Source organism: Dendroctonus ponderosae, unplaced genomic scaffold, assembly GCF_020466585.1.
Source record: "Dendroctonus ponderosae isolate FM_Combo_2020 unplaced genomic scaffold, Dpon_F_20191213v2 Dpon_F_20191213_1, whole genome shotgun sequence".
In the NCBI taxonomy this organism is placed as follows: domain Eukaryota; kingdom Metazoa; phylum Arthropoda; class Insecta; order Coleoptera; family Curculionidae; genus Dendroctonus; species Dendroctonus ponderosae.
The window spans coordinates 59,942,503-59,969,749 of record NW_026017110.1 but is presented as its reverse complement, the minus strand read 5'-3'; the positions used below and the strand labels follow the sequence as shown (position 1 = coordinate 59,969,749).

The window sequence follows — 27,247 nt, the reverse complement described above, 5'->3', positions numbered from 1 at the left end:
TCACTGCCTGTAAAATGCTGCCCGACGTACCGGCTACCGACCAAATTTGATGAATTAATATTTAAAAAATGTATTTTGGAAATTTTAAATTTTTTTATCGCGAAAAACCGGTATCGGCAAGCGCAGCCGCATCAACGAAACGATCGGTGGAAAATAATGGAAGGATTCCTCAATGTTACAGGAGTTTATAGAGATGACACATGTCAACGACAAAATTGAGGTGGTTCTGTATGGCCACCTGTTGTTCGCGCAGGATATGCAAAAAGTCAGGAAATCTGTTATCCACATAGTTATTAAAATCGATTTAATTGATAAAACAAGGGATTAAAAACAAACAAAAAACAATTTTTAACTATTTATTAACCATTTATGTAACGCCGTGTTTAATACAAGTTTGCCTTCATAAAAAAAAGTTTAAGCGTGATTGTTGCAAAATTGGGCGTGTCACATACAAGAGCGATGTGATTATTTAATCTTATTGAAACCCCGATTCGGTGCCAGAGAGTAAAAAGTTATAAACGTGCGATTAAAACGCGTAAAAAGGTAGCATGTGAAAGGCATTAAAACAGAGCAAAACGTTCCAGACACGGTAATTTAAACAACTTGTACAACCGTACATAAGTAATATACAAAAAATAAAATGTGTTTTGAAATTAAATGTATTATAATGTATAAAACTCAAATTATTTTAAATTAATTTTAATTCCAATTTAGAAAAAACTGCTATTTGTGATCGAATGAAGTAAACATAAAAGCAGATTTTGGGGATAAAACTAAAAATATATCACAACAAATAAGAAACGTTTCTAAAAAAAAACCTTTTTTAGCGTTCAACTGCGAACTAACTGGAAAAAATGCCTGAAAACCTTTTTTTTACGTGCATAATTTCCTAGCAAAACTAGCAAACTGTTGGGTAGAAAAAAAACCTGCATAAAAAAATGTTTTTATTAGCTTTCAAACACAACTTATATAAATGTTCTCGCAGGCGTGGGATGCTTCGTTTCGCACTAAATGAATGAACAACATTCTATAACGCAGACAGTTTAATTAACATTGCCTTGTTATTTCTTATCTAATTAGCACGCTGGATAAATCATACATCTTTATTACCTTAAATACATACAAAAATCGCAAACCAAAAGCCTTAAGAAGATGAATTTTGAGATATTTGTCAGCAGATTTTTGGTTTTCGGCATGAAAACTTCTGAGTAGTTCATCTACTGCAAACATTTATATAGTATACTCTTATATATTCGCCATCTAATTTCGCAGATATGTGTTAAAACCCGATAATTGTTAAGAATGTCATGGCGAAAAACATCTAATAATACTTTAACGGTATTCAAATAACAGGCATCGAAGCACAAAATGTAAAACAGCAAAATGGACTATTTTATTAAGAGGATTTTTGGCAGTTTTTCCTTGTTTTTTGAGACAAGTCTAATTTATAATTTGCTTCTGTTTGTTTTTTATTATTAGCTTCAACATTCTTCATGCATTGTATATGGCCTTAGTCTAAAGCATATCTAAGCATTAAGGTAAAAATTTGCTAAATTCAATAATGTCAAGTATCACTTTAATCATACAGTTGAGATTAAACAAAACTATCTACTTTTATTTTCCGCAACTTGGCTGGAAAGTGCGTTTTTCCTTTCAGATCTCAGTCACTTATGAAGATGTGAAAGATTATATGTATTTTACTAAGTAAATTAATCCAAATAAGGCGCAAAAGTTGGCTACCAGACTAGATGCCCCGGATGAGTAGCTGTACGTGATTATCACCAGCACTTGGTCTGGGTACCGGCAGTCAGTTTCTAGAAAAATATAATCAACACATTAGCATTTCCAGATAATCATCATCAATACTGGAGAAAAAGCCCATAACTAGGCGTGAAGTCAATATATGGAATAATAATTGTAATAACGGACAGCAATAATAAAGCTTGAAATTGTACGTGAAACTTTCTTGCCTAATTGCTAAAAAAGCAGGAAAACCATTAACAACGCAGATCAAACTGCTATAAACATAAAAGGCAAAAACTTCATGTTTAATACAGAATTAGTATTTATTATTGATCCGTTATCCTTTAAAGCTAATAAGTATTCTAGCAGGTATGTGGCGTTACCTGCGCATTTGATCTGACTGTTGTTGGCCGTGAGAGAGTACTGCAGATCACAGGACGAATCCGGAGTACACAAACTGCCAGAATTAAAACTGATCTCACTGTTTACCGTTAATGGATGACATTGCCGGTTATTTGTATACGTCCGGCTCGTGAAGAAGCAGATGGAGAGGTCACCGTAGTACTTATTCATAAACTAAAACAAATTTCATTTTTGTGTTTTTCCAGTGCGATTTTTTAACCCGTTTCCCAAACCTTTCAATTAGTTCGCTTTCATTTTTCCTTAGTTTATTTTTTATTTAGTTCATAAACTCCAACATAGCTGATCAGCATGCAAAAGATCAAATACAAGACCCAATTGGAGTGGCAAAGATCATTACAAATATCGTTTAATGGTGCATGATTTGCAGGTTTAACGCATTATCTAACAGAAACCAAATTCTAAAGAGACAATTTTTTTGAATTTATGGTAAATCAAGTGAACAGGTTTTTGATTTAAGGTCACCCAACAAAAATGTTAATTTCGTAGCAGTTTAGACCTGCTATGAATTTTTAGCAGGCGTGTTAACATATCAGGGAGTTTTTGATCTGAAATCTTAATTACTGTGAATAATAACACAACACAGTTATTGCGGTATGGAAACGTTCAATTTTACCACTGCCTGTAAAGAATAAAAACTGATATATACACTGTAACAACAGTTAGATTCCAATTAAACAGAAGCGAAATTTTTAAAATAGGAAACACGATTCCGGCATGAATTAGGTGCCATCCAGTTGATATAACGAGTTGTATTCGGGAAAATAGAAAATATCGCGGAAATTGCTGGCAATTCTCATTTGGACAACCAATACCTTTTGAATCAAATATTTAATTATTTTCATGCAGCGGATGGCATCCGTTAGTTTAGCGATTATTGTTAAATGTAAAGTAATTTTCAGGGAAATATCAGACTGATTTCACTCTATTATCATCAGATTGAATGCAAAGCCAATTCATCGGTCTTAAATAGCGGAACGAAAGACCGGCTTAAATCGAAAACTCCCGTTCTGCGTGGTGTCATTGATTCTTTTGTAAACTAGAAAAAAGAGAGAATGTCTTTGCCTTATATGACTCGAATATGTAAAAGTGATTTGTATGCTTCGGCGTGACGCGTTTGAAGTTAATTTATAAGTAAGGTAGACGGGAATTTTCCAGTGATTCAGCAAAACCCATCAACCCGCCTACTTCTGGTTCTTTTTTAATTCGAGTAGGCACTAGATCAAACGGCTTACCTTAGTATTTACGTAGCCACGTTTGATATATTCCCTATGGATTTGAAAAACCGTCTCCACCCCTGGTGTGGCATAATGCTCGAAACGCACATCCGAATGATTGCAGTAGAACTTGATCAAACTGGCAGGAATAACGCTCAGTTTTTCCGCTATTTTTGCTACTGTAGAAAGCACATCGGTGGAAGGATTTACCAGGGAGTCGTCTTCATTAAGAGATAATTCCTACAATTTATAAACCCACAGTTAATTAAATACTTCATCTTTCCCCGAGCCTCAACTACCTATTTTCATATAAAGAAACCGAAATGTATATAAACACCCATTATCATCCCAATCTTTGCCTTTTACGCCTCTATATTAAATGTGGAATCAACATTCATATATCCTGCCTAATCCTCTTTAAACATCCGAATATGGATTCCTCCAAAGTTCAAGCGATATTCCAATTAAATCGGGATTTGGCCGCAAAATCAAACATTACTTTGAGCATTCAGCTTAATATTCCTTTCATGACTCCTGTTTATGCGAAAAATTTCAAAGTGGAATTTGCTGAAGGTTGGTTTCTAAGGCTTTCCAAGACAATGCATAATTCTGTTTCATTGTTCTAACGTGTAAATACATATTAAAATGTCGATAGAGTGGCTTCTCACATTGAAATCCGTTTCAAACCGACCTTACAGCACCTTTTATTTGGGGTATTTCCCTTCAATATTTCAGGCTTTTGGAAAAGACCGATTTTTCGCAAGTTCTTTAATATGAATGGATAATGAGTGCTCTTTTTGTAAAACGGACGAATTTTTTTATCAGACGCTGCGTTTTGATAAGGATTCGTCCTTTATATAAAAGGAGCACTCGTTATCAATTCAGAGTATAAAACGTAAGAAAATTGGTAAAGTAGGACCCTAATTGTGATAACTTAACGCAGAGTTTCTTTCGCATGAAAAAAAGCGTTCGTCAATTCCTGATAGAAGACGTAAGGAAGTTCGCTGTTTTTTAAAACCCTAACTGTAACAACAGCAAAATTTGCTAATTTAATGCAGTTTTTTGATTTCTTATGAAAAGAACGCTGATCAATTCCTAATAAAGCACGTGCGAAAAGTCGGTGTTTCTCAAAAGCCTAACTGTGATAACTGAGAAATTTCCTAATTTCAAACGGACTTTCTTACGAACGAAAAGCGCATTGATTTTTCAGTAAAGAACGTGAGGAAATTTCGTGTTTCTTAAAAACCCTAACTGCGATAACTGCGAGATTTTCGGCATTCAGCGCGGACTTTCTTATAAAAAATAAATTGCTAGTAAAGAACGTGAGGAAATTCGGTATTTCTCAAAACCCTAGCTGTGATAACTGAGAAATTTTGTAATTTAACGTGGATTATTTTATTTGTGAAAATTTCTGATTACCTTTAATACGCCATCCACATCCTGACTAACATAGACCATAACGGTTTGCGGATAGGCCTGCTTAATGGTTTCAAGAGACCTTCTGGCCCTGGTGTTATCAGAAGTCGTCAATCTTCCATCTCCACCAAAAACGACGACTGCTTGACCAATGGGATTCATGACTTTCACACTACAGTCCAATTGGGTTCTGTTCTGGTAGTATTCTATCACGGTTTCCAGGCTTCGACCGAGAGACAATGTAACTGGCCCTATGAAAAAATCTCCGTTAATCCACATGAAAGTCAGAAATGATATTTTACTACAAGAATCCATTAGCGCTGAGGCATATTTAAATGTCTTCAGCTGTAGGAGAATCAAATTAAACCAATTTACACACGATTATCCTTGCATGCTTAGGTATATAAAAACGCTAATGACCATGTATTCAATAGTGGGCCTTTGCTACGCTCTGATGGTTAGGTCATCGTTAAATAATATTTATGAGGCATTTAATGTAATTTCCAAGTCACCTACTTTGGATATTATAAACAATTCCGTTAGCTTAGAGTGGGTTCTAATGAGGTATAAATCAACGCAAATTGTACTCACATGCTCCTTCTTGATCCATCACTTGAAAACTGCGAAAGATTTCAAAATTTTCCTGCGTTACATTGGTTATCCATGCTCCAGTTTGGCCGTTGATAATTCCCAATCTACTTCCGTAGTAAGAGACATCGATAGCTTCGGAAAGCAAACTATAAACCAATGGAAGGTTGTGTAAAGATAATCTGAACATGGACGTAATTTTTCCAATTGCCAATACGCTCAGTCTGTGAGTTGAAGACCGCAAAAACGTCTAAGAGCGTTTAGTAAAGCTTTATTTTCAACTAGAATGGAAAATAAACGGAATAAACCTGCCTTTCAGATATTACTGTAAGGAATTGATATTAGGGATGTAAAACACTTCTTAATTTGTCATGTTGTGGAGATTAAAACTTGTTTAGCAAGGGGCTTCACTAATCATCTCTCTTGGAGAATTCTAATTTTGAATTAAATTATCTCGCGTTATGGAAATAACAATTCCAGCATTTGGGCAAAATTTAAGCTGCTGGATGAGCAACTTAATCCTGTGGTAAATGACAATTACTCACTACACCATTTGTTGCGTGGAATATGAATCAAAAGTGCCATCCAGAATAACTATTACTTCCAAACTGGCCGCCAACTGATTGACAGAAACAAATTCAGTTTTATCGTAGTTGTTTACTATTGATCCTGCAACAGAAAGTTAGAAGTTTCGTTTAGAGATCTTTGCATAAACTTCACGGAACTTAATTTAAAGTTTAGCGGGCTCTATAGAGTTTCGATCAATTCGTACATAATAGCAGGATAGATAGGTAGTTCAGGCCTGTGTGCCCTTTAACCCATAACTCAATTGAGTTTTATTAGTACCCAAGTAATAGGAAACTCGAAACACTGTTTTGGATTACCTGCTTTTTCTCTGTAGTCCGCTGCATGTAAATTGGATAGCGTCTGAATATAGCTATTCGTTAACGTAAAACTGTACGTGCCTTTAATGGCTTGGAGCAGTTTCGTTGCGCCATATATCTTAAAAAGAATCCTTCATAGATAATTAGGGTTTATAATACTGACTGAACGCCTACCTGATTAGAAAAATCAATATTCTGATATAGATACCGCAAAGCTTCAGTCCTGTTAGTTACTTTAAAATGGAATTCATAAGGAATACCGCGGTCTGAATAATACATATCCAGAAGCTGTGATAATCTGGTGCTGCTTAGAATATTGAGAAGATATTGAGTTTTTTTCCCGATTATAGCCGCTGAAACAATAAGAAAATTACATTTAGCTGCCGATTGTAATTATTCATTAGTTCAATTCAATTTGCTTTCATCGGATACTGAAATAATTACCGTCAATTCCTGCAAGAATTTCAGCTTCCGTTAAGTCCCATTGTTGAGATTTCAAATAAAACGCTCTCGGCATCAGGGTATCATGCCAATATCCCTGATTACCGATTATAGGATTTTCTGAGGCTTGACTCAAAAGAACTTCGCCTAAATCTCCGGCTATGGCGGCGAAAAGTACAGCATCAACTTCCTGAGTCGAGTTAGTCTCATTTGATCCAGATTGATAGTAGGCCTTCCTAACTCCTATTGAAAAAATAATTGCTTAACTACCTTATGTCCCTTTCAACCATATCCCAATTAAACCTTTGCAAAAGCGATTTGATTATTAATGCCTAAAATGGCTGGATAAATGGATGTAATTACTACTAACAATCCGCATTAATATTCGAGAAGCACCATAGGAAAAGCATTAATCAGGATTGTGGCTATATTCGAATTAAAGCCAGAAGCTGTAAGTAGAATTATTTCCTGATATATTCAATGTGGAAGCCCAATGAGTAATAAACTAATTCTATGCATTTTAAGCAGGTCGCGAGAGTATTAAGAATTTTGATTTCATGAAACAATGGTTGCGATTTTCATATCCCCTCCAAGCTAAACGGCAAAATATACTAGCCTTTATGGTAATGAATAGCTTCAAACACCCTTTGGAAAGTGACTTGTTCCTGCTGCAATCCAGCCGCTATTCCTGCAATTAGGTGGGATACCGATACGGGGCCCCACTTTGTTTTTACGTTTCCAAGCTTCAAAGGGCAGTTGCTTAATGGGGTGGTAGTTAAAAGTGAACTGCAACAAAATCCATTCTCAATTCATGCCTCGTGGCTTTTTCATATAACGTGTTTAATTTCTCAATTGAAAAAGTTCTGACAATTTGTTCGCATATAAAAGTGGATTACAAGCAAAATTCCTGTGGTGGCTTAATCCAATCTGAGCTTAAAGCCGATCATTATCATTTGCGGCGAATAAAAGCCGTCGCTTTTATATTTCCTTATTTGTAATGCGACAGGGGAGATGCGGAAACTGGAAACGTATTTTAGAATAATTCCTCCCTTTTACTTTATTCGGTTCGTTTATTTCAGAAAAACCAGCCCTTTTATTTTATATTCACTGGACGTTTCTCATATTAAAAACAACGCAAATGACTAATGCTTTTGGCTTGATATGTAGCCTACAGGTCCTGATGCTACAAGAAGATAGGAGCCATATGCAGTTAAACCGGTCCGATTTCCTACTTACACAAGCCTTGTTCAGTTGGTTCTATTTTACAAATATATTTACGTGAATGTTAGCGAATTTATTTTCCTTGTGCCCAACTCCTCGTCAACACCTCTACTGCCAGGTTCAAGAAAATGTGATTTTCACCCACAAAAAAGGGTAGAAACTGATTCCTGTCACCTGCAGCGCAAAAAGGGCGTTTGATCAAATTTTAGCCGTGATATAAACAGTTAAATGAAGTATCTAGCTATAATGAAATTATGATATTACAGCTTGACCCTTGTAAGTGTCAAATATTCTGGGGAAATTTAATATACACGCACGGGAGAAACAACCTTTCCTGAACGTTTTTGTACCCCTCAAGGGTTCATAAAATCAAATCATACCTCTGCGGGGTTCTCATTCATGCGAATGACTGCCCTATATCATAATAAATGAACGGTTAAATGTTTGATAAATATTTATCAGATACTTTATATAGCGCGTGATATTTTATCGCGGGCTTTTGCTTGATGTACATTTTGCCCCAACTGAATCTCCTCAGAATCATTGACAATCCAAGAGGGATGGATAGGATTTTTTCCAGTACCGAATACAATAAAATTTGCCTGCACTGAATTTTTCCATTTTACTAAATGAACTAAAATAGTTTTTCCGTTATTGCTCGTAGCCAATTTCAAATTCCTGAGTGCTTGTTAATAAATTGCTCAAGCATTTTCTTCTTCTGTGAAATTTTAACAAAACGCCCGCTTTTCAAAGGGCGTATTCCGCCCCTTTGAATGCAGATCTCCCAATCAGATAATTAAAATACGCTTTGCGATAATAATTCCCCAACAATAAGCACCGAACTTTAAACGATTTTATTTGTTAAAGCTGAATGGATTTTCTGCGACAATTAAACAGGGATTGTAATTGTTCCTGAATTTGGCAGGGGGTTGATTTTAATCGCCTTTCAAGATTTGTCCTGCGTCTTAAACAATTTACATTCGAACATTAGGAAGCATCTGCATCTACCTGGGCATTAAACTGTTGTCTTCGCAAGTCGACCTTTCGTCTCCCCTCTCATACACATCAACAGTATTTGAAGTGAGTCGATGTAGGAAACAAAATTCACTTTGCGTCAGTGTTTCGATGGGAAACTGCGACATTCTTCCGGATATCAAGTAGTCCACGATCACTTTGTATTTGTGAAATTTATTCAAAGAGGCTGCGTAAGGAATTGCAAACGCGTCGTCTACTTGAACACCTGGGGATCTTTGGATACCATCAAAAACCACTCTAAAAATCGGTTATGAGTAAGAAATTGGGAAAAGAAAAACAGGAAAAAATCTGCGAGGGCATTTTATTGCCAAATTTGCCATAAATTACTTTCGCAACTTCATCATGTTTCTGAACTTTCTCACCCATGCATAATCGATGTTGCAAACATTCTGGTATTAATCCCATAATTTTTGCTTATTTCCACTTTGCGAAGCATTTCGATTAAAATTTGTATTGTGAGGGGCGGCCTAGACACAACAGTAAAGTTTCGTCTGTAACATGGCTGTAAAATTTCGGAAACTAATGGCGAAGTCTCACAGCTTGTTGGTACGGGACCTGGAAATAATGATAAATTTTTAACTTGTTTAACTACTTAAAGTTGTCCATTTTTGAAAAGTTATCGAGGGAAACACAAGTGACTCCTATACTTTAGCTGTTGTAATTAATGTCTAAGTAGTAGTTACAAATAAATGCTTAATGTTCCATTTCCGTTTGTCGTCCACTGTTTTAAAGCTTTTACAATAATTGAGTAGATAATTTCCATCCAATTAAAGAAATTCTGAACTATAAATCGCCATAAGTAGTCGCCTTGGATAAAGTGAACAATGCTCCAAGAAAATGGAGCAAGCAATTTCTGCAAGCCATAAAGAATGTGAACGCTTCAGAATGGAATCAAAGCAACGAGTTGATCAAAACACAAAAGTTTCCAGGTGAATTAATTAGTTTCGCAACAAGAAACAGTGAGAAATAAGTAGTTGTGCAGTTTTCTATCAAACAAGCTTTTGTGAGTTGTTTCGCAATTATTTTAGAGGGTTTCCGAGGCGGTGTCGCATATATTAATAAATTGATATACTTCAAATTACTCACTCAGTAAGCTAAATATGAAAATCACCAGGAGCGTTAGAAAACCTTTCATGGCGCATTATTTTCACACATTAAACCCGAGCTCAAATGATAGATTAATCATTCATAACCAGATAAGCGAAATTTTGCTCGAACCTTACCTATCGTTGCGATATCTTTTGATAACGATGTAATATACCTGTTCCTTGTTCTAACCCAATTTTATCTTACCTCATTAATTTTAGACAAAAGCTAAGCGAAAACATATCATAAGTGATAAGAGCGCATCGATACCTACTGAGGTATTTACTCAATATCGTTAGATTCAAAATTGACCGAAATGAATTAAAATTTTAGTCTAAGGAAGTGCTAACAATTTTACAAGCTTAGCTAACGAAGTCCTTCAAATAAGTTTCCTTCAATTTGAGCGTGAAACACCCGTGTAGATTTGAGTAAATGGACAAAGCCTAACTCAAACAAATTGCGGTATGAAGTTTGGCAACTAACGCAAACATTACATGTTACTCAAAATTAATTTGCACATCAGTTCTAAATAGAAATGCCACGTAAGGCCTCTAGAATGCAAATGGCCAGTTTCTAATTAGAGAAATAACAGTCCCCTTCATAAAGCAACCCTTTCCTGCCTATGCTGGCCCGTAATTAAGCCTTGTCAGAGATTTTCAATGAGATTCGCTGCACAGTTTAATGGCAACATATTGGAAATCAGCGATAAACAATTGGATTGGCTTGGTTTTGAACTTGAACTACATGGTTTATTAGTTCCGGGTTCCAAATTGCCATTGTACTCGTTACGGTTCCAATTTACTAGAAGTAATCGAGCAGCAAAAAATATGCAAAGTCGAATATCGCGAGAACTATTAGATTTATCGGATGTTAACAAGAAAAGTTTTTGCTGAGGGATGAATTGAGTACCTAATAAGAAATTCCGCCCAGGTTTGGGACTGGAAAATGTCGAGCTTTCCGCCCTTAAACTCACGCACATGACCAGCATATAATTTTTCAGCCCTACATACGAAGCTCAACAGTTGTTTTCTTATCTATAGTTTAATGCGTTTCTAAGGTCTTCATCTTAGTGTTACGGCCAGAGTCCTCTTTAGTTCTTCAGTTCTTATTAGCTCGAATCGAGATTCCTTGTCAATAATTCTATGTTGCCAGGGTCTTCATCTCAGTTCCTTCATTCCCTCGTTTTTTTATAGTTTGTAACAAAAAAGAGCAACTGAGATAAGGATCCTACAAACACAATAAACTGCATAAGAGAAAAGTTCCCCCAACAGACGATGTAGTCAGATGTCGTCCAGATTTTCAGTTTTTCTCGTTCATCTCCCTTATTTGTTTTTAGGTATTATTTTTTCTCGGTTTGCTGTATGGTGGAATTTTTTCCTTATGTGTGTGTTTCTTTGCTTTAACTTAAGTAATCTGTTTCTGGGATCTTCATCTCAGTTGCTAAAAAAGATTTTGTTACGAACTCAAAAAAAAACAACAAAAGGGCCAAAGAAAACGCTAGGAGCTCATTAAACTAACGGCAAAAACAAAAATTATAGTTTTGCGTGTTCAGGGCCTTTTTGCTCCCTCGGTTTTTTTTATTTCGTCCGAAAAAAGAGCAACTGGGATTAAGATCCTACGAACAGAATAAACTATATTAGGCAAATCAACACGGACCGACATGGCAATGTTTTTTGCTTCAAACCACCTGTTTTCAGTTCACTGTGTATATGCACTCAGGGGGTTAAACAATATACTCGAACCTAATTCCTTTCAAATGCGAAGTAAAATGTAAACTTACCGCCGGATCTTTGGGCATTCTCGACTATTTTTTTTGCGAATGTACAACGATTTAAACTTTGTTACAGATTAAGTTACAAGAAAAATTAACTCAGCGAAATTGAAAATTCAGCCACGGAACACAAATATTGTGGAATAAAGCTTCCGAGAAACTAATCGCATAACCCCCGTAAAGTGGTTTCCTAGGTACCTCGTACGTGATGAGCGGAAAACAAAAAGCGACTGAAACAATCAGGATGGTTCTTGTGATAGAGCTGGGTACGGGAGCCATATCGATATATTTCGACCTTTTGGCCTCCCTATATGTATATGTTTATAGCCCCTTTTTCTCACCGATGATCATGCAAAACTAAACAAAAATGTCCTTAATTTCCTGTAAACTCAGTCTTTATATCAATTACATGGGCATCAGGAACAGTAATTAAACATAATAAATTAATATTTCAATTAAAATTCTGTTAAACGTGGTGCCGTGGTACCTCCGCCATTGCATGAAGATTTGGGATCTGCTGGTTCCCAATTGATTAGATTTACAGCGTAGGAAACTCGAACCATAGGAAATTTATTTCGCTCTTACTGAAGACTGTAAAGTGCACTGGGGGCAAAGTTTTGATTTCATAATTGCATAAAAGCGCATTTAAACTGCATAAACAGACAATGAGAGGCAGGAGAAATGCGCGGGGATTTTATGCCTGAGCGGTGAATCCTAAGGGAAATTGCACTTTTCATTCATCTTTATCAATATACTTACATTTCGTCCATAGCAAGTGGTTTAAAAAATAAACAACCCACTCTCATGCACCATGCTGAAACGACATCCTTTACCAGTGAAGGATTGTAGAGCTCATTCTTGAAAACATTTGGAAACTTCCAAACCGGAAAATTTTACTCGAATTGATTGTCGAATTTCCAACGGTAATCCTTCAATTAAACTGGAAGCTGAATTATGACAACCCACTTTATGCCTTTATTCTTATTGCCAAGGTTGACATAATTATAATCTGGGATGGATCAAAATAATTTGCATCCTCTCAACGATTATTTAATGTGAAAAGCCTTGATTAAGATAGACCGGCCTAAGTATGGAATTTTATTAATTAATCGGGATTGTTACTCATTGCAGATTTTTAAAAGGCTCACATGGGCCCTAATTGGGCTTCGTTGTTATTTCAGACACCCTGGAATTTCCAAATTAAATGATGATGCTAAAATGTGCTGCCTCAAAACAGCTTATTCAAGATTCTCTACCTATTATCGGCCTCAAATACCAGCCTAACTAGTGGTTAAAATAATTACTGCTACGTCAGAACTAGGGTTTATACAAAAATAGATATTTTAGAAAAATTTTTGCTCGAATATTCTGTAATTCGAACAAAAAAATTTAACAGAAAATTTAGAGTGATTAAACTGTTTTTTACTGAATTTATTTATTGATAGTAATTTTTTTATGCAATTTAGTAGAACAAAGAAATAATACTTTACCAGGATTGATGTACGCTAATATTTAAATATCTTCGATTTCCTTTACTAGTCCATTCATCTTAAGTTATAGAAAATTTTTGCCCTTTATTCTTTTAATTCATTCATAGTTTCATTTTTTATAGTTGCATAAAACTTATAAATAAGATTCATAACTCTAGAATTATTTTATGGTAAGCAACAGTTTCGTTGCTGCAATGACTCACGTATGATCGAGCTATTTGTTATGCAATTCAGCAAGTTTTGATATCCAATGCAGCAAGTTTTGATACAAATTCTTCTAAACTAGTCCTTTTCACAAAGTTAAGAATACAGGGCTGTGCACTTATAAATACAACGGGCTTTTTCTGTGTCTACTTTTTTGAAATAATTCCACACGTCTGACATTTAGGACTACAAAGATATAAAAAATATAAATAAAAATTTATATTTTTATAATATTGAAATACCCTACTTACATTTTGTATATCATCTATGTATATCAAATATCGATCAATGGCACTGAACGCTAAATTTATGAACTGCACATAAAGACAACAGAAGACTAACTGATATAAAATCTAAATTAATTCATCCAATAGACAAAACACACCGTTTCTTGAAATTATATCGAACTGATATGATTCCAAGAACCAAACCGCTTGCGACAGTGTTTTCATCAATCTGGTATATTTGGCTACATTTGTCATTTTCAAATTTTTGTGTTATTCATACATTGAAAACCGATATTTTCTACTAAAAACTAGGTTTTCGAATTTCATAAATTTCTCCAAAAACCCGGTTTTTAAAAACCGGCAAACCCTAATCAGTATATATTCCCCTCGATACATTTACTATTAATTATTTTGTCTAAATTTTAGTAACTTAATTAGGATAATCTTCCTTTGCAAAAGTGCGTCAATCAAGCCTTGGTGGGGCATGTGCTTTGATATCTCGCAAATTTGAAACTGTTCAGTTTTTCGGGCTTTTAAGTCATTGTGGAAAGGAATGAATTAAAAGCAAAGTTTCGCAAACACGAGTTAAGCCTCCACTGAAAGAGCAAGCCATTCCTATTTGTAAAACGTCAGGAAAAAATTATTTTCTAAGGCCCGAAAAATTCGCCAGCTTTAAGCAGCATTAAGTGTTTCGCATTTTTGTCGCTTTTAGGCCGTCGTAGAAACTAATTTCTTCCTGGCGTTCTAACAAAGGCAAAAGAATCAACAAAGTACACGCAAACTGGTAGGTTTTTCGGGATTTTGACGCGATCGTACAAAAGAATTTATTCCTGACGTTTCGCAAGCACGAGGGGCATGCATCTTCAGTGGTGGCTTGCTTGACGCCGCAACCACCGAAACTTTGCTTTTAGCTCATCAGCCCGAAACATTTACCGGTTTCCAGCAGGTGTCGCAAAACTGGTTTAATACCGCCAGTTTTGTTACTGATACTAAAACACTTTACGCGCTTTAAAACTTAAAATTTTATTGGGAAACGGGAAATTTAAGAAACAGTGTTCTAAAGCTAAAACTTATTTTATTAAATTTGTACAGTCCTAAAAGGGCAGTAATAGATTATTTATTAAATATATTATTTATGGAAAATTATGGCAAAACATAACAGCTAAATCGCTAAAAAAAAAGGAATGCGGTGTAACAAAAAAGGTAAAAACACTACCTAGTTGGCAACGAAAATGTCAAACATACTTTCAGCAGCAAATTAAATTGTTCGTCTCTGGCAAGTGATTTCATTAGTTGTACATCAAGAATAAACTCCAAACCCTTTGCTTCGGTGCGTCTAAATTTGCAGGATAAATATTTGTAATTTCCTTGATTTTCCGAGCAAAATTAATTTAACTCGACGAAAAAAAGTGTGTTTTAGTTGCTCAAAGTTTACGAAAATCGTGCCAAAGCACAAAGCAAAATCACCAAAATCACACTAGCAGTTGCAGCTATCGATCCACTCGTATTGCAGCCTACATTTTCCATTGTAATGCTATATGCAATGTCATTGGGGTAGCGACAGGCAGCGGCTGAAAAAAAGGAAATTATTCCTCAAAAAAAATTGCAGCTGAAAGCATAACAGTGACTAATTAATGATCAAAGGAAAAACTATGAAGACAAAAATATGTACCCAGTAAAATACAGTTAGCTAATTTTGCTTAAACATGAAACCTCAGTTAAACTATTTATCCTTTAAGTGTGTGAAAACAACACTTGTCTTATTAAGTTCGATTTGAATTACATTCATCCGATGAAAGAATATATACTGGGCTGAAGATCAAGAGCAAAAAAACTGAATATTTACCACCCCTCAAAAGTTGATAATTTCTGCGTTTATTTGGCAATTCTCCGGTAAACCGAAGTTAATTTAGTCATGGTCAAGTATTCAGACTACGCTCCAATAGCCAGGTTCGCCTGGTCTTATTATTAAAATGTATTTTGTATATATCATTAATTGAAATTGTTCATATGCGGAAACTGTACACCTGCGGGCTTTACTGTTATCAGATAATCAGACATAAATGTTTTTAGTTCAAATAAAATCGATTCGACATTATGCAACTAAGCGATGGAAGCTAATCACTTCAATCATCAGTTAGACGCAAAAAATTTGCTGATGTAGCTTACCAGAGCAAACGATGTTTGAACTCACACCAGCAACTGACAGGAAAATTGGTTGGCATTCGGTTACTGAATTACCATCGCAATAGCTGGTAATGTCGATTGCTTCTTCCGCTGATGAAAGAGTTCTGCAGTTATCTCCCGTGGAATTGTCCGGCCTGGTTCCTCTGGCGATGCAAATACTGACCGCACCATGTCCCTGATAAGACAATAATAGCCAGTGAATTTGATGCGATACAAAGCTTAATGAATAATAATTTATGCACAGCTCGCCCTCAAAATACGTGCCCCATAGAATGTTTGTGTCAGGTCAATTAAGAAGGATATATTAAATATCACGAATGGAGGCTACAACCAGGAAAGCCGCAGCAAAAGCCTTTCAAAATTCCGCGGTTATTGTTGCAACTTTGCCCATATTTCGGACTAATTGGCCAGAACTAAATATGAATTTTACATCACTTCCTACCTGTTCCCTTAGGATAAGATTCCTGGTGTCGCCGCCTGAATAGAAATAATTGGGCGAAATCCGATAGTAGTTTATACCATTGGGTTCCACATAACCCGTTATGAAGAAGGTGCTGCTGGCGCCAGTAAACTGAGAGGTGCATGCAGGGTTTACTAGAGCCCTTGGAACTGAAAAACATATAGGAATGCCCCAAATATTCCCAAAATATTGCAAGTATATTTTCAGACTCACCATCTTTGATATTGTTCACCACTTGTTGACCGAGACTGATTAAAGTTTCCTCAACAATAGTATCTTGCAAAATAACCACGTCTCTAGTATTGGAAACGATGGTCGAGTAGTCGCTGGCCGCTCCACTGCCCAGTACCAAAAAGTTTACATCTGCAATATCAGATGATCATTTATTGAATTCCCCAACCTTCTAACACATTTACCTGGCAAATAGGCGTTAAAAACTTGTCTCCTCTGAGTTAAAAACGTCCTCTGGTCATCAGTTAGGCTGGTTCTCGGAACCAGTAACGCTACTGTGCTTTCTCCCCCCGCATAACTGGCGTCGTTCAACTTTTGGTATCCATAGCTTTCCAATGTTTGGAATATATCCACGTAATTAAATCCAGCAGTTTCTGAGAAAGGGCAAATTTATTCTAGACAGTTCTTCTCCAGGATCAAGACTCACTTACCATTAGCATGCACGGTTTGGTTGTACTGAAGGAAAAAATCGGATAAGTAGCTTGTTCCATTTGCAGTCAAGTTCCTCAGGCTAGTTCCCCCATAGAGCGTATATTTTGATTGAAATGGGTTTACATCGATGTTGTTCAAAATGTACCTGGAAACATCTGGGTAAACCAAACTGTGTGAACTCACGGTGTCAGGAACTTACGACAAAACCGATTGAAGTGTGCCGAATTGCCATCCAGAATCAATGAAGATGAGAAGATCAGTTTTGACTCGTTCAATCGACAAATTGGTTGCGCAAGTCAAATCTGCTGAAGTCATTTGGGCTAGAAATTCACAAATTTACTTGAAGTGTAAAAAATTTTAATATCAACTTACGTAAATAGGAACCAAACGCGGAAATGCTAGAATTAGAAAGCACCTCGAAAGCATCTCGAGTTAGCGATATGCCAGATAAGGCTGCGGTGTTTAACAGAGGCATAAAGTTCAGCAATTGAGTTCGCATTGTTTCGCTGGTGGTCATTTCCGTATAGAGGATGTTTCTGTTGCAAGCTTTGAAAGAACTGTCGAAAACCCCCTTATCGTATGGCGAGTAATACATGTCAATAATCTGGGATATTTTCAAGTCTGCAAAGGCTGAGGTCAAGTTGGTCATTCTTAGACTGATGTAAAGTCCATCTAATGCTCCTCTTAGTTCCGCGTCTGTCGCCTGGAGGAGGTTGTTGTTTTGCAAGAAAAAGTACTTGGGATTGATTGTGCTGTTCCAGCCTCCGGACGCTCCCAGGCTAATAGTTGGATCTGCTTGATAGAGTGAAGCTTCGGCCAATTCCCCTGAAAAGTGCATGATTTTTGCGTAAAAGGTGAACAAATTGCCTTTCCCTCATCTCACCTATGATTGTGGCAGCATATCTGTTATCAACAGTACCATTTCCTACGGTTTGAGGGTTCAAACCAGCTGCAATTCCAGCTAGGACATTGCCAGCTTTAATGGTTCCTGATTGTGTCTGTACAACACCCAGCTCAATCGGACACTGACTTAAATTCCTCGCTACATTCGTGGATAGCAGTCCTAAATTACCACCAGAGTCTTGATTGACTAATTCAGTATCCTCCGTATCATCATCTTCTCTACGACGTCTGTGATGGATTCGCAAAGTATATCTAGATGATCTGGAACATTCGAGCGCTTCGTTTTCTCGTTGCATATCGGCTATTGTGTTCGATATCAGGTAATGTAAGGAGCACTAAAATGAAATGAAAGTATTGCAGATGAACGGCTTTTGTTGCTTTCAGCGTACTCTTTCAAAATCGGAAAGCTGCCCACTTGCTAAGGTTTGTTCAGCGTTTGGGAGCAAACTTTGAAGCAGAACTCTGAACTTGTACCGTTCTGGTCTACTTGCGGAATATGCCAGTCCGAATCTTTCATCAATTGTTCTTCCAGTCTGGGTGATTCCATCTTGGCGTAATCTGGACAGAGTTGATTACTGTAGTACATGGAAATGCTAGAAAACAGCCACATTACCTGTGCAGTATGTGAAGAGCTAATTCTCTAGGGGTCATAGTGGGATTGGCATCTTCCAGTTTTCGGATAAATTCAATAAACAAGTTTAAACTGGCCGGCGGTCTTTCGTTTGCCGTTGTTATACCTGGCAGGGCCGTATTGTTGTAACATTGCGAGACTTGAGCACCAACATTGTTCCCTAGGGAATAATTTACCGATGTTTGAATTGGGAATTTAGTTATTAAACAAAAATGTATTTATTGCAATTGAGGGCGACCATCCTGATTAGGGATAAATTTGAAGTTTCAACAGCTTTTCCCCCGAGGGCATTTGCAAATTGCTAGCGATTAGTCCTCAAGTGTGAGCGGTTTTCGGTTAATTTACAAGTAATTCTAGGTAGTGGAAGAATGCATTAAGGGTTCCTCGCCTACCAGCATTATATCGATATATCGAATAAGGGTAATAATTTTATTACTTCGGTCGCTTGGGAAACTGGCTCTAAATTTAATGTCGATAAAGGAAGTTGGAATATTTTTCCCGGATATTTGAAGCATATTTCAAGGATGCTCTAATATGTTTCCTGGATGAATATGAGGCCAATTTCACGTTCTCACTCATCAACATGGTTCAATAATCCATACATTCGCTACTGATAAGCGCAGAAATACGTTTTAACACGATTAGGAAAACATTGATTTCTATTTACCTGTATTTGCCTGACAATAGCCTATACTCCAAATTGTTATCACTTGCACCAAAATCACCCTCAGTTCCATAGCTCTACAGTTCAGCTCCACAACTGCCTATTCCTTACTCTAGGTGTGGTGAATGTGTGTCAGAGAATATTGCAGGTGATAAGATTACTAAAATAATTATTATCTCGTTTAATATATAGGATTGGCTAAATAAGGGAGCCAAAGCACTAAATTTATCATAGGCACTGGAACAGGCCCGTATACACTAATCTGTTCCAGGAATAGATATGCAAAATGGTTTGTTTCGGAGGGTTTTAGTTTATCTAGATGCTACCAATGTCATCCTCTAAAACATTAAACTATCATTTTTTTCTTTTTTGGAAGGTGATGGTTTGCATATGAGTCAAGGTGATTTATCACTATTATATTACTGGGTTACTAATTTCAAAGTTGAAATGATTGATCAGCTTCAGGGCTCAGAACGACCGCTGTAAGCGAGTTTACATCGCAAATTAGGCCACGTGGAAGATAGTGGATGTCTAAGTTGGACTCGGAGGTAACAGAAGGAGCAAAAATTATCTACGTTACCAAAAAATTAGCTGGGTAAACGGCAAACATTTAATCGCAATTTCTGTCGGCAGTTGATTTAAAACCGATTACAATATTCTGTGAATCATCATCCGCGTGTCTGTAGACAATTCAACGAATAATGACTTATAGCAAGTATTATGTGAGACTGAAAAAATATCTAACAATAATTTAGTCATAATTGCGTTGATTAATATTCATGTAAAATCAAAAAACCTGTTGATTTTTTAACAATAACCAATTATTGTATCTTCATGGCGGAAGTGGTGGTAATAGATATAAACAATATGTATGCGAAATCCATCAAGCATCATCACCTTTTAGAAACCATACCGGTATTTTTAATATTGTTGTTGATTCAGAATTGAAAATATAACAATTTCATCAAATTTATCCTGAGGACTGGACAACCTTTTTTGAAGTTGGTTTTTTATTATTCTAGGAGCAAAATGGTAGTCAATTTGCACTAGATTTACTTTGCCGATAAGGACAGTTTGAACCTGCAGTAAAAAGGATCCCAAAGCGACAGTTTTATACCAAAATGGATGTGATAAGATACCCCTATTTAAAAAAATTAATGATAACTGAACTAATATTGAACTAAGCCATTTATCGGAAATACGTTTAATAAACACAGTCATTTATGAACCTGTAATTCGATTTCAACATGTCCATTCAATACTTATCCGATATATCAGACTATGAAGAAGATCAATACTTATCCGATACTTAATCTCTTCGCAAAGTGAATCATTCTTAGTTTCTGTTCTATAATATTCCTAGTTGCAGAAGCCAATTATTTAGTCTTCACTAGTCAGTTTAATGCAACTGAAAACTCAAGCAAGTCAATCAATTCCCAAATATTGGAAACTATCTAGTCTGAACTATATGAACTGATTTGCCGAATTTCGCTTATTATTAGCTCGTTTAAATCCAATCTAAATAATGCATAAAGCAAAACTACAGTTCGCTAGTTCACCAATTGCATCATTGAAGCTATTAAGTAATCGCATTTACAGCCCATTTGATGCTATTAAATAGTAAAAATATTGCATACATTAACGTGTAACATTTTAACGGTCAGTGGCTTTCCAAAAGTAGTATGTTATGCCACGCCTTTGATTGTTTTTCGTTTTATCTATAGAAATTAATTGATAAAAGGGTTACAGTTCATGTACGACTTACTTCGCTCAAAGGACATAAAATTAATGCAGTTGCTACTGCGCTTCCAAAGCAACTGAAATCAGAACATGTTGTTGGAAAATTAATATTATTTTACGGTTTGCCGTACTTTTAGAAGCTAAAAATCGTGAATAAAGCAAATGTACATACCAGCACTAATTTCACAACTGTTTTATCCAGCATACACCATTCAATTACTCACGGTAGATAAGATAAGCTATTTTAGACAAGACAACAGGTACGAAATGACTGAAATTTACTCTATTTAAGATTTTGATCCTACACTTACATTGCAGACATTACTAAAAATTAGACCAAATCAAATTGAATAAAGAATGAAACAAAACTCTTCAATTTCAGTGGATAAAGGCTCTATCAATATGAAACTGATATTAATAGAATATATAACTACTGCTGAAACAATTTTAAATAAACAGAGGGTAGCAGAGAGAAAATCACATTAATCCCTTCAGTTCTGAATGTTTAATCTGGAGACAGGAATGTCCGTCGTTGTTAATTTCAGCGATTTTTAATTCTTTTGTCGAACTCTTAAAAGTTTCCCTTATCTAATATTTATGGCGTTCATGAGGGAACCTTAAAATTTACATTTGTAGGGCTTTTATTTTTGTTGAATGGTTTCGGTTTTCGTTCTCTTTTCCGCAGGGATATGATTTGAAAAACCGCTTGCCTCAGTTGTGGATTCTTCATAATGTTGCTCTTTTGCTTGCGGTTTTCCATTGTGCCTTTGAAATCGCTTCAAAACTCCGAAGGGATTTTAATTCCATTGAAGCTTTAACATCCTGTAGGCTAAAAGCTATCAACATTTATTAACAATCTGTTTTAATCTGCATCTTACCAGTTGATGTCCCCTTTGATATGTAAACGTTAGCCAATTTGGGCCACTAAACTATTAAGGATTTGGCTTGGTAGAGAGAACTACCCAATGCGGTTTTTGAATGTTAAGAATAACGGTGAAATTAACAAAACGCAATACCGAAATGTTGCGGAAATATGCAAAGTTCAAGGATCACAATTTATAAAAGAAAATGACGTCAGTGACTTCAACACCACTTTTTCTCTTAATTCCTAAAATTCTAGCCACTTAAACTGCTGATTTACATTGTTAAATTAGGCTTTGTTCCATGAATGCTGTCATATTATCGGCATTTAAAACTGATGCCTTTCAAAGCTAGTCGTGAGTTTCGGTCGATTTTATCTAAAAGTAATAAATTTTAATCAATCGTTAATTAACACGCATTAGTTAAGATGTTTTTTTGCCCTCTATAGACTCTAGGAAAGTCGTAATTTTGCTAGAGAATTTGTAACTTTAATGCGTTGTACCTAATGCAAAAAGGGGCCTTTTTCAACTACAACTGTTCTTCTCCACTCTATTACAACTCGTTTTAATCGACCGCATCGACTGCTAAGAGCAATTTTTGTTAAATTTTCAATCTCTTGTTTTTGAATTTTGACAATTTTTATGCGCAAGTTGCTCTCAGAGCAAAGTTCCACTAGAACAAAATTTGAAGAAAAAAAATTGTTTGGGGTCTTCAGCTTCGATTATCCGTTCATCAAAGAAATTGAACATATTACTAGCTTAACCACATTCAAGTTATAAAAGGTAATCTCTGACTTAATGCGTCAGTCTCTCCGTGTATCTCTTCGTTTGTGTGCTGGTGCCTTCTCGTTTCGTTACCTCAACATGATTACTGGCCGAATCTTAGACCTTGTGATCGGAGCTCTTATTTTCGCATCATTAACCGGTGTGTATTTATTTATTGTTATTTTTGTACATCAATAATTAAACTTCCTTACAATTGAGTCTTGAATATTCATAAAAAATCTAGCAAAATTAATCGAATTTTCGAAACCCACTTCAATTTTACAATCCAATAAATAAATATCAATTTTAGTTAATTCAAATGGGAATTTTACTATTAAAATGCAATTTTTAGAGTCGAATAAATGAATTCAATTTTATTCGGCTCATGCTATTGGTTTTTAACAATTTCAATTTGACTGTTTAGATAACCTTTTGATCTTTTGATAAAGTTTCATAAAATATGTTTCAAAGTCTTTATAAAATACACATAAAAAGTGAAAGTAAATAGGGGTTCAGGCCTTATCATTTCAAAGCTGAAAGTCACTTTGGAGAACCCGTAGGATGAATTAATTTAGATAAGTTAGCCTTTTATCCTGCTTAAAACAAAACATCAAAGGAATTTAGGGACAAGGTCTTGTGACATTTTCCTGATTAGTTTAAATAAACGTTATTATTGTATGTACATATTTCAACATTGTGGCTGAAAATTCCATTAAAATGATAAGAGCATTTGGGTAAAATCAATCACCCGCATCACATTTTGGAAACTGAAATGTGGAACACGCGCGCCACAAAATATCAGAATGTGGAAGTTGCGGCGCTTATTTCTAGAAAAGTATTGTAATCTCCATATTAATCTGGATTTTCTAACTCAACTAATTTTTCTAGAATCCCTACCGGCACGACTGAAAGAAAGAAACCTCCTTTACTCCGAACCTGGGGTAGTAGCTGTCTACATTAGACCAGGAGACACGCCTCTCCAAGACATAAATCCGGATCTGGCAGAAGCGTTCAACTTCAATGATGTAAAATACGGAAGACGCGCTTTCGGAAGGGATATTAACAAGATACTTAACGAGAAGAAGGAAAATTCCGTCCTTTTCAGTTCTGGTGAGTTAGCGGAAGGAGAAAGCTACGCCCCAAAGAAGAAAAGCCTCAAGGAAAGGGGGGAGTCTCACATCCAGAAGATTCCAAAACATTAGTGGATGCTCTTTGTGATTTATCTAATGCATATTTATTTTTGTAAATAAATATTCTCACACGATTGCCTTGTTTAGTTTATTTAGTTCTGGGTTATTAATGAAGTAATTATTGTTTGAATTCGGGGATTTTTAGCGAAACAACGTTTTATTAACAACCACATAATTTGCAATCAAAATAGCGATTACAGATATATGAAAATTCCATTAATCACTATAAAACTCAACAATGGGATAATTTGCCTAATTAGCGTATTCTACGTTGAATACATTGGATGCCGAATGCGCTTTATTATCATTGTTTTTGCCTCAGAGGTGAAAATGAAACAATTCTGATTAAAATTAAAATTGATTTAATATTGACTGCACAGCAAACTATCTTCGAACTTCATTTTCCTGATCAAGCAATATCACTGGGAAGTTTCCATCGAAATAACCCGAGATCAGCTTCTTGTCTTCATCTTCTGGCTGCGGTTGTGGAAAATTGCCTAAAATCAAACGTGAGTTTTAGCTGAGAAAATACAAAAACAAACATGGACAAAGAGACATCTACTCAAATCAATTCAAGTTAATTGGTTAAATATCAGAACCAACAAAAACAGGCAATTTGATACAAATTTAGTGCAGTTATGAGGAACAGGATCACCACAACACAAAGAACATGCACAGTCGATAATCGACTAACCACCGTGATAGGGTCCGTATGGGTCATATGGGGGAGGAGGTGGTGGTGGAGGTCCATATTCTGGAGGGGGCCAACCCGGACCTCCAGGTGGCGGGGGCCCACCCGGCGGCCCAAAACCTGGAGGTCCATATCCAGGATATCCATGTCCGCCAAACCAGTCAGGATAACCTTGGCAAAAAACTTACTGGAGAAGACCTGAAATTGAATAACTGGAGATCAGTTTACCTCCATGAGGGGGTGGAGGTGGAGGTGGAGGTGGATAGTGCCCTTGGAATCCTGGATGCGGAGGATAATGGCCCGGAGGTCCCGGTGGGGGTGGTCCAAATCCATGATTCGGCCGATTCTGTTGGGCTCGATCGAGAATGCTTCCAGCGATATTGTGTAGTCTGGTTGCCAGGTTTAATAATCCTGGTCGTTCAAGGATAGCAGCAGCGAGGTCAGATGACTGGGCATGCCTCTTCTGTATAGAAGCTGCATCCGCTTTAAACGACAAATAATAGTCAAAAATCCATTTTGAGCAGTCAATAACTACGGTAAAGCAGCATAGACCATTTGCCGGGGGAACAGATTCCTAATCATGTTCAATTAAACAGAATCGAACTATTCACTTACATGAGCGCATTTGATATTGGATATACCTAATGCTTGGCAGAATACGGAACTGAGTTACATGATTATCTACTTGTTAGCTGCCCATTTAGATGTAAAAAGCATAATATAAAACCGCCCTTCAGGCATTAATTCTGAATTATTTTTATGGCTAGTGGGAAAATTAGCGTGCAATTTATAGCCGGCTAAAGAAGCTCTAAATAATGCATGAATTTAAACCCCCTTTGGTATGTCAAAATTTATAAGCCGCTGTTCAAATGGGTCGCTTTTATGCACGGAAACAGTGGATTACTTTCCAAACTGAGAAGGCTTAAGGGAAAAGAGTTACTGATAAAATGTCCTAGATTTTACTCGATGATTAGGCCGTCGTAGAAGAGACATTTAGGGTGTGCTTAAAAATCCCCTGTTTTTAAATTTAATCAACAAGACAAATTGTTTTTTGCAGCTAATTGGCTAATTATGTGTTTTTAAGCGAAAAGTTATCACAACGAGTTGGTAAGCAAAATTAAGTGTCAATGCCTTAGAAAATATACATACCTGAAGAATTGCTAAGCTTAATTCGAGTCTTACAGTAGACATCAGCAGGAAAAAATGATGATAAATTATTGGATTGTTTAAAAGCTTCGAAGTGTGAAAATCACACGAATTAGGCAAATGGAAGTAGTTGGGAAAAACGTTCGAGATTCGAGTAAAGATATGCCGCGATCCGGAAAATACGACAAATAAATATAATAAGCGTTTATTAGCAGAAGCACTAGGGCTAGCTCCAAGTTCTTTCTTAAAGAACATTCCAACAAGTGTTCCATTATCGAAAAATTTGTTAAACCCTGCTTTAGAGACTGTTCTTTCGATAACAGATAAGATTTAACACGAAAAAACTTTATTATGGAAATTGCTTAGAAAAGTAGCTTAAGAGCCACTGCAATCAGACGATGTTGCTTTAGGACCTCTCTGGAAAGAGAGGTTTTCTCGAATTTAAAAACCCTGGCACCCTTAATCATATTACCCTACTCAAACAGTTTATTTTATTTAGGTCGACCATCAGTATATTTGCGTGTTCAGTCGGCGTATATTTGAATCATACCTTTCCACACAGACCCTTTTCCTTCTTATGTAACAGTTTGTGGGCGATTGGTTAAATCGAGCCGCAACTGCAATCAATCGGTGATTAATCGGGGTGTACCTACTGCTGACCAATAGGAAGTATTGATTTTGCGTTTTGCTTTTCTAAGGTGTTGCTAATTCTAAATTTTTTTTAGGTGTTAAAATAAAGTTCAGTAGAAATGTGACTGCTTGGACGGAAAAGTGCAAATGCGAACGTAAGACAAACATGAAATAAGAAGAAAAGCAAATAAATGATTGGCTTAAGTACGTAAAACTGTCAGCTAAAATTAGATATCGCAAACTGTTCTGGGGGTCAAATTGGCAGGCAAATAATAGTCGCCATCAGTAGATGATATTTATGAAAAGAATTTAAAAAATTGGAAATATAATTGTTTATTTTCAAGTATGTGGCATATTTGGGCGATGCTGGAATTCTCACAATTTACGTTTTGCATTGGCAAAAATGTTTTTAACATGGTTAACAAATGTTTGGTCTGCGAATTACCCTAAACCGAAGTTAGTGCAAGCAGAAAAATAAACACCGTAGGTACATGTGTTGGAAATTTCACAATACGCTCAGATGGAGTTAAGCTAAGAGATTCTACATATACATAAAGTATATAATACCTTTATTTACTGAACTTTCCTTTCAATGAACAGTTTAAACTTATTTACATTATAGAAAAAAAATTAGTTAGACTCACCAGATAAATAGCACACAATAACACAAACACTTAATAAACTGAAACGATACATTATTTACATGTGAACTACAGAAACAACTGCAACTGAGCTTGGTAAATCCTTCGTGATTAGTGCTGTAAACACGTTGGTCAAACTGATCCTGGGAAAACCAAGCATGCGATCCTCCAAAACTTACAATTAGTTAATCTTATGAGGATTTGATGGGATTTAAATGTTTGGATAAATCGATAAAAGAAACGTGATTTTCAACAAGGTCATAGGCCACGATTCCAAATGAATACACTCACTAATTGGGTCCTCAGGCAATACTTGTACGGGTCAACATTTCA

At 36.1% G+C, this 27,247-nt stretch overlaps 4 protein-coding genes and 1 long non-coding RNA gene across 7 annotated transcripts; 2 read left to right on the top strand and 3 right to left on the bottom strand.

Annotated features, from left to right (window-relative positions):
- Window positions 1-931: 931 nt before the first annotated feature.
- Window positions 932-12,034, bottom strand: LOC109540977. Of its 2 annotated transcripts, none has more exons than XM_048661317.1 (13): window positions 11,832-12,034; window positions 9,328-9,520; window positions 8,939-9,202; window positions 7,326-7,495; window positions 6,713-6,952; window positions 6,443-6,621; window positions 6,269-6,386; window positions 5,930-6,053; window positions 5,388-5,533; window positions 4,800-5,047; window positions 3,399-3,620; window positions 2,127-2,319; window positions 932-1,814 (listed from the first exon to the last, which is right to left on the bottom strand). In XM_048661317.1, the coding sequence occupies exons 2-13, from the start codon at window positions 9,399-9,401 to the stop codon at window positions 1,687-1,689; spliced, it is 2,106 nt and encodes a 701-aa protein (XP_048517274.1). In that variant the 5' UTR covers window positions 9,402-9,520; window positions 11,832-12,034; the 3' UTR covers window positions 932-1,686. The 2 variants fall into 2 exon arrangements, with proteins under 2 accessions (XP_048517274.1, XP_019765144.1); XM_019909585.2 differs by lacking the exon at window positions 11,832-12,034 and adding an exon at window positions 10,052-10,206.
- A 2,767-nt stretch (window positions 12,035-14,801) lies between these two features.
- On the bottom strand, window positions 14,802-21,244 carry LOC109540976. 2 transcript variants are annotated; one of them, XM_019909583.2, is made up of 13 exons: window positions 21,164-21,244; window positions 19,255-19,411; window positions 18,570-18,747; window positions 18,346-18,514; window positions 17,937-18,291; window positions 17,426-17,878; window positions 17,253-17,373; window positions 17,053-17,198; window positions 16,807-16,995; window positions 16,604-16,753; window positions 16,373-16,539; window positions 15,913-16,105; window positions 14,802-15,314 (listed from the first exon to the last, which is right to left on the bottom strand). In XM_019909583.2, exons 2-13 carry the CDS (start codon window positions 19,322-19,324, stop codon window positions 15,175-15,177), a joined length of 2,331 nt encoding a protein of 776 aa, XP_019765142.1. In that variant the 5' UTR covers window positions 19,325-19,411; window positions 21,164-21,244; the 3' UTR covers window positions 14,802-15,174. The 2 variants fall into 2 exon arrangements, with proteins under 2 accessions (XP_019765142.1, XP_019765143.1); XM_019909584.2 differs by lacking the exon at window positions 21,164-21,244 and adding an exon at window positions 21,017-21,074.
- Window positions 19,588-20,479, top strand: LOC109540981. The gene is made up of 2 exons (XR_002172274.2): window positions 19,588-19,799; window positions 20,274-20,479. It is a non-coding gene; the product is annotated as an uncharacterized LOC109540981 (long non-coding RNA).
- Window positions 21,245-22,637: 1,393 nt separating the features above from the next.
- Window positions 22,638-23,880, top strand: LOC109540979. Its single transcript, XM_019909588.2, has 2 exons — window positions 22,638-22,776; window positions 23,505-23,880. Exons 1-2 carry the CDS (start codon window positions 22,650-22,652, stop codon window positions 23,816-23,818), a joined length of 441 nt encoding a protein of 146 aa, XP_019765147.1. The 5' UTR covers window positions 22,638-22,649; the 3' UTR covers window positions 23,819-23,880.
- A 271-nt stretch (window positions 23,881-24,151) lies between these two features.
- LOC109540978 (formin-like protein 20) lies at window positions 24,152-27,247 on the bottom strand. Its single transcript, XM_019909587.2, has 4 exons — window positions 26,918-27,247; window positions 24,726-24,980; window positions 24,501-24,668; window positions 24,152-24,303 (listed from the first exon to the last, which is right to left on the bottom strand). Exons 1-4 carry the CDS (start codon window positions 26,967-26,969, stop codon window positions 24,191-24,193), a joined length of 588 nt encoding a protein of 195 aa, XP_019765146.1. The 5' UTR covers window positions 26,970-27,247; the 3' UTR covers window positions 24,152-24,190.

Excerpts from the sequence above, each read along its gene's own strand:
- LOC109540977 (XM_019909585.2), bottom strand. The coding sequence starts at position 10,100 with ATGAAAGGTTTTCTAACGCTCCTGGTGATTTTCATATTTAGCTTACTG. Across the intron at positions 9,521-10,051 it reads TTTCATATTTAGCTTACTGA|GTCCCGTACCAACAAGCTGT; the intron begins GTGAGTAATTTG and ends CATTATTTCCAG. Across the intron at positions 5,048-5,387 it reads GATGGATCAAGAAGGAGCAT|GGCCAGTTACATTGTCTCTC; the intron begins GTGAGTACAATT and ends ATTTTTTCATAG.
- LOC109540976 (XM_019909583.2), bottom strand. The coding sequence starts at position 19,324 with ATGGAACTGAGGGTGATTTTGGTGCAAGTGATAACAATTTGGAGTATA. Across the intron at positions 16,996-17,052 it reads CCAAACCGTGCATGCTAATG|AAACTGCTGGATTTAATTAC; the intron begins GTAAGTGAGTCT and ends GCCCTTTCTCAG. Across the intron at positions 16,106-16,372 it reads ATCTTATCCTAAGGGAACAG|GGACATGGTGCGGTCAGTAT; the intron begins GTAGGAAGTGAT and ends TTGTCTTATCAG.
- LOC109540979 (XM_019909588.2), top strand. The coding sequence starts at position 22,650 with ATGCGTCAGTCTCTCCGTGTATCTCTTCGTTTGTGTGCTGGTGCCTTC. Across the intron at positions 22,777-23,504 it reads TATTTTCGCATCATTAACCG|AATCCCTACCGGCACGACTG; the intron begins GTGTGTATTTAT and ends TAATTTTTCTAG.
- LOC109540978 (XM_019909587.2), bottom strand. The coding sequence starts at position 26,969 with ATGTATCGTTTCAGTTTATTAAGTGTTTGTGTTATTGTGTGCTATTTA. Across the intron at positions 24,669-24,725 it reads ACCTCCACCCCCTCATGGAG|GTTATCCTGACTGGTTTGGC; the intron begins GTAAACTGATCT and ends TTTTTTGCCAAG. Across the intron at positions 24,304-24,500 it reads ATACGGACCCTATCACGGTG|GCAATTTTCCACAACCGCAG; the intron begins GTTAGTCGATTA and ends GTTTGATTTTAG.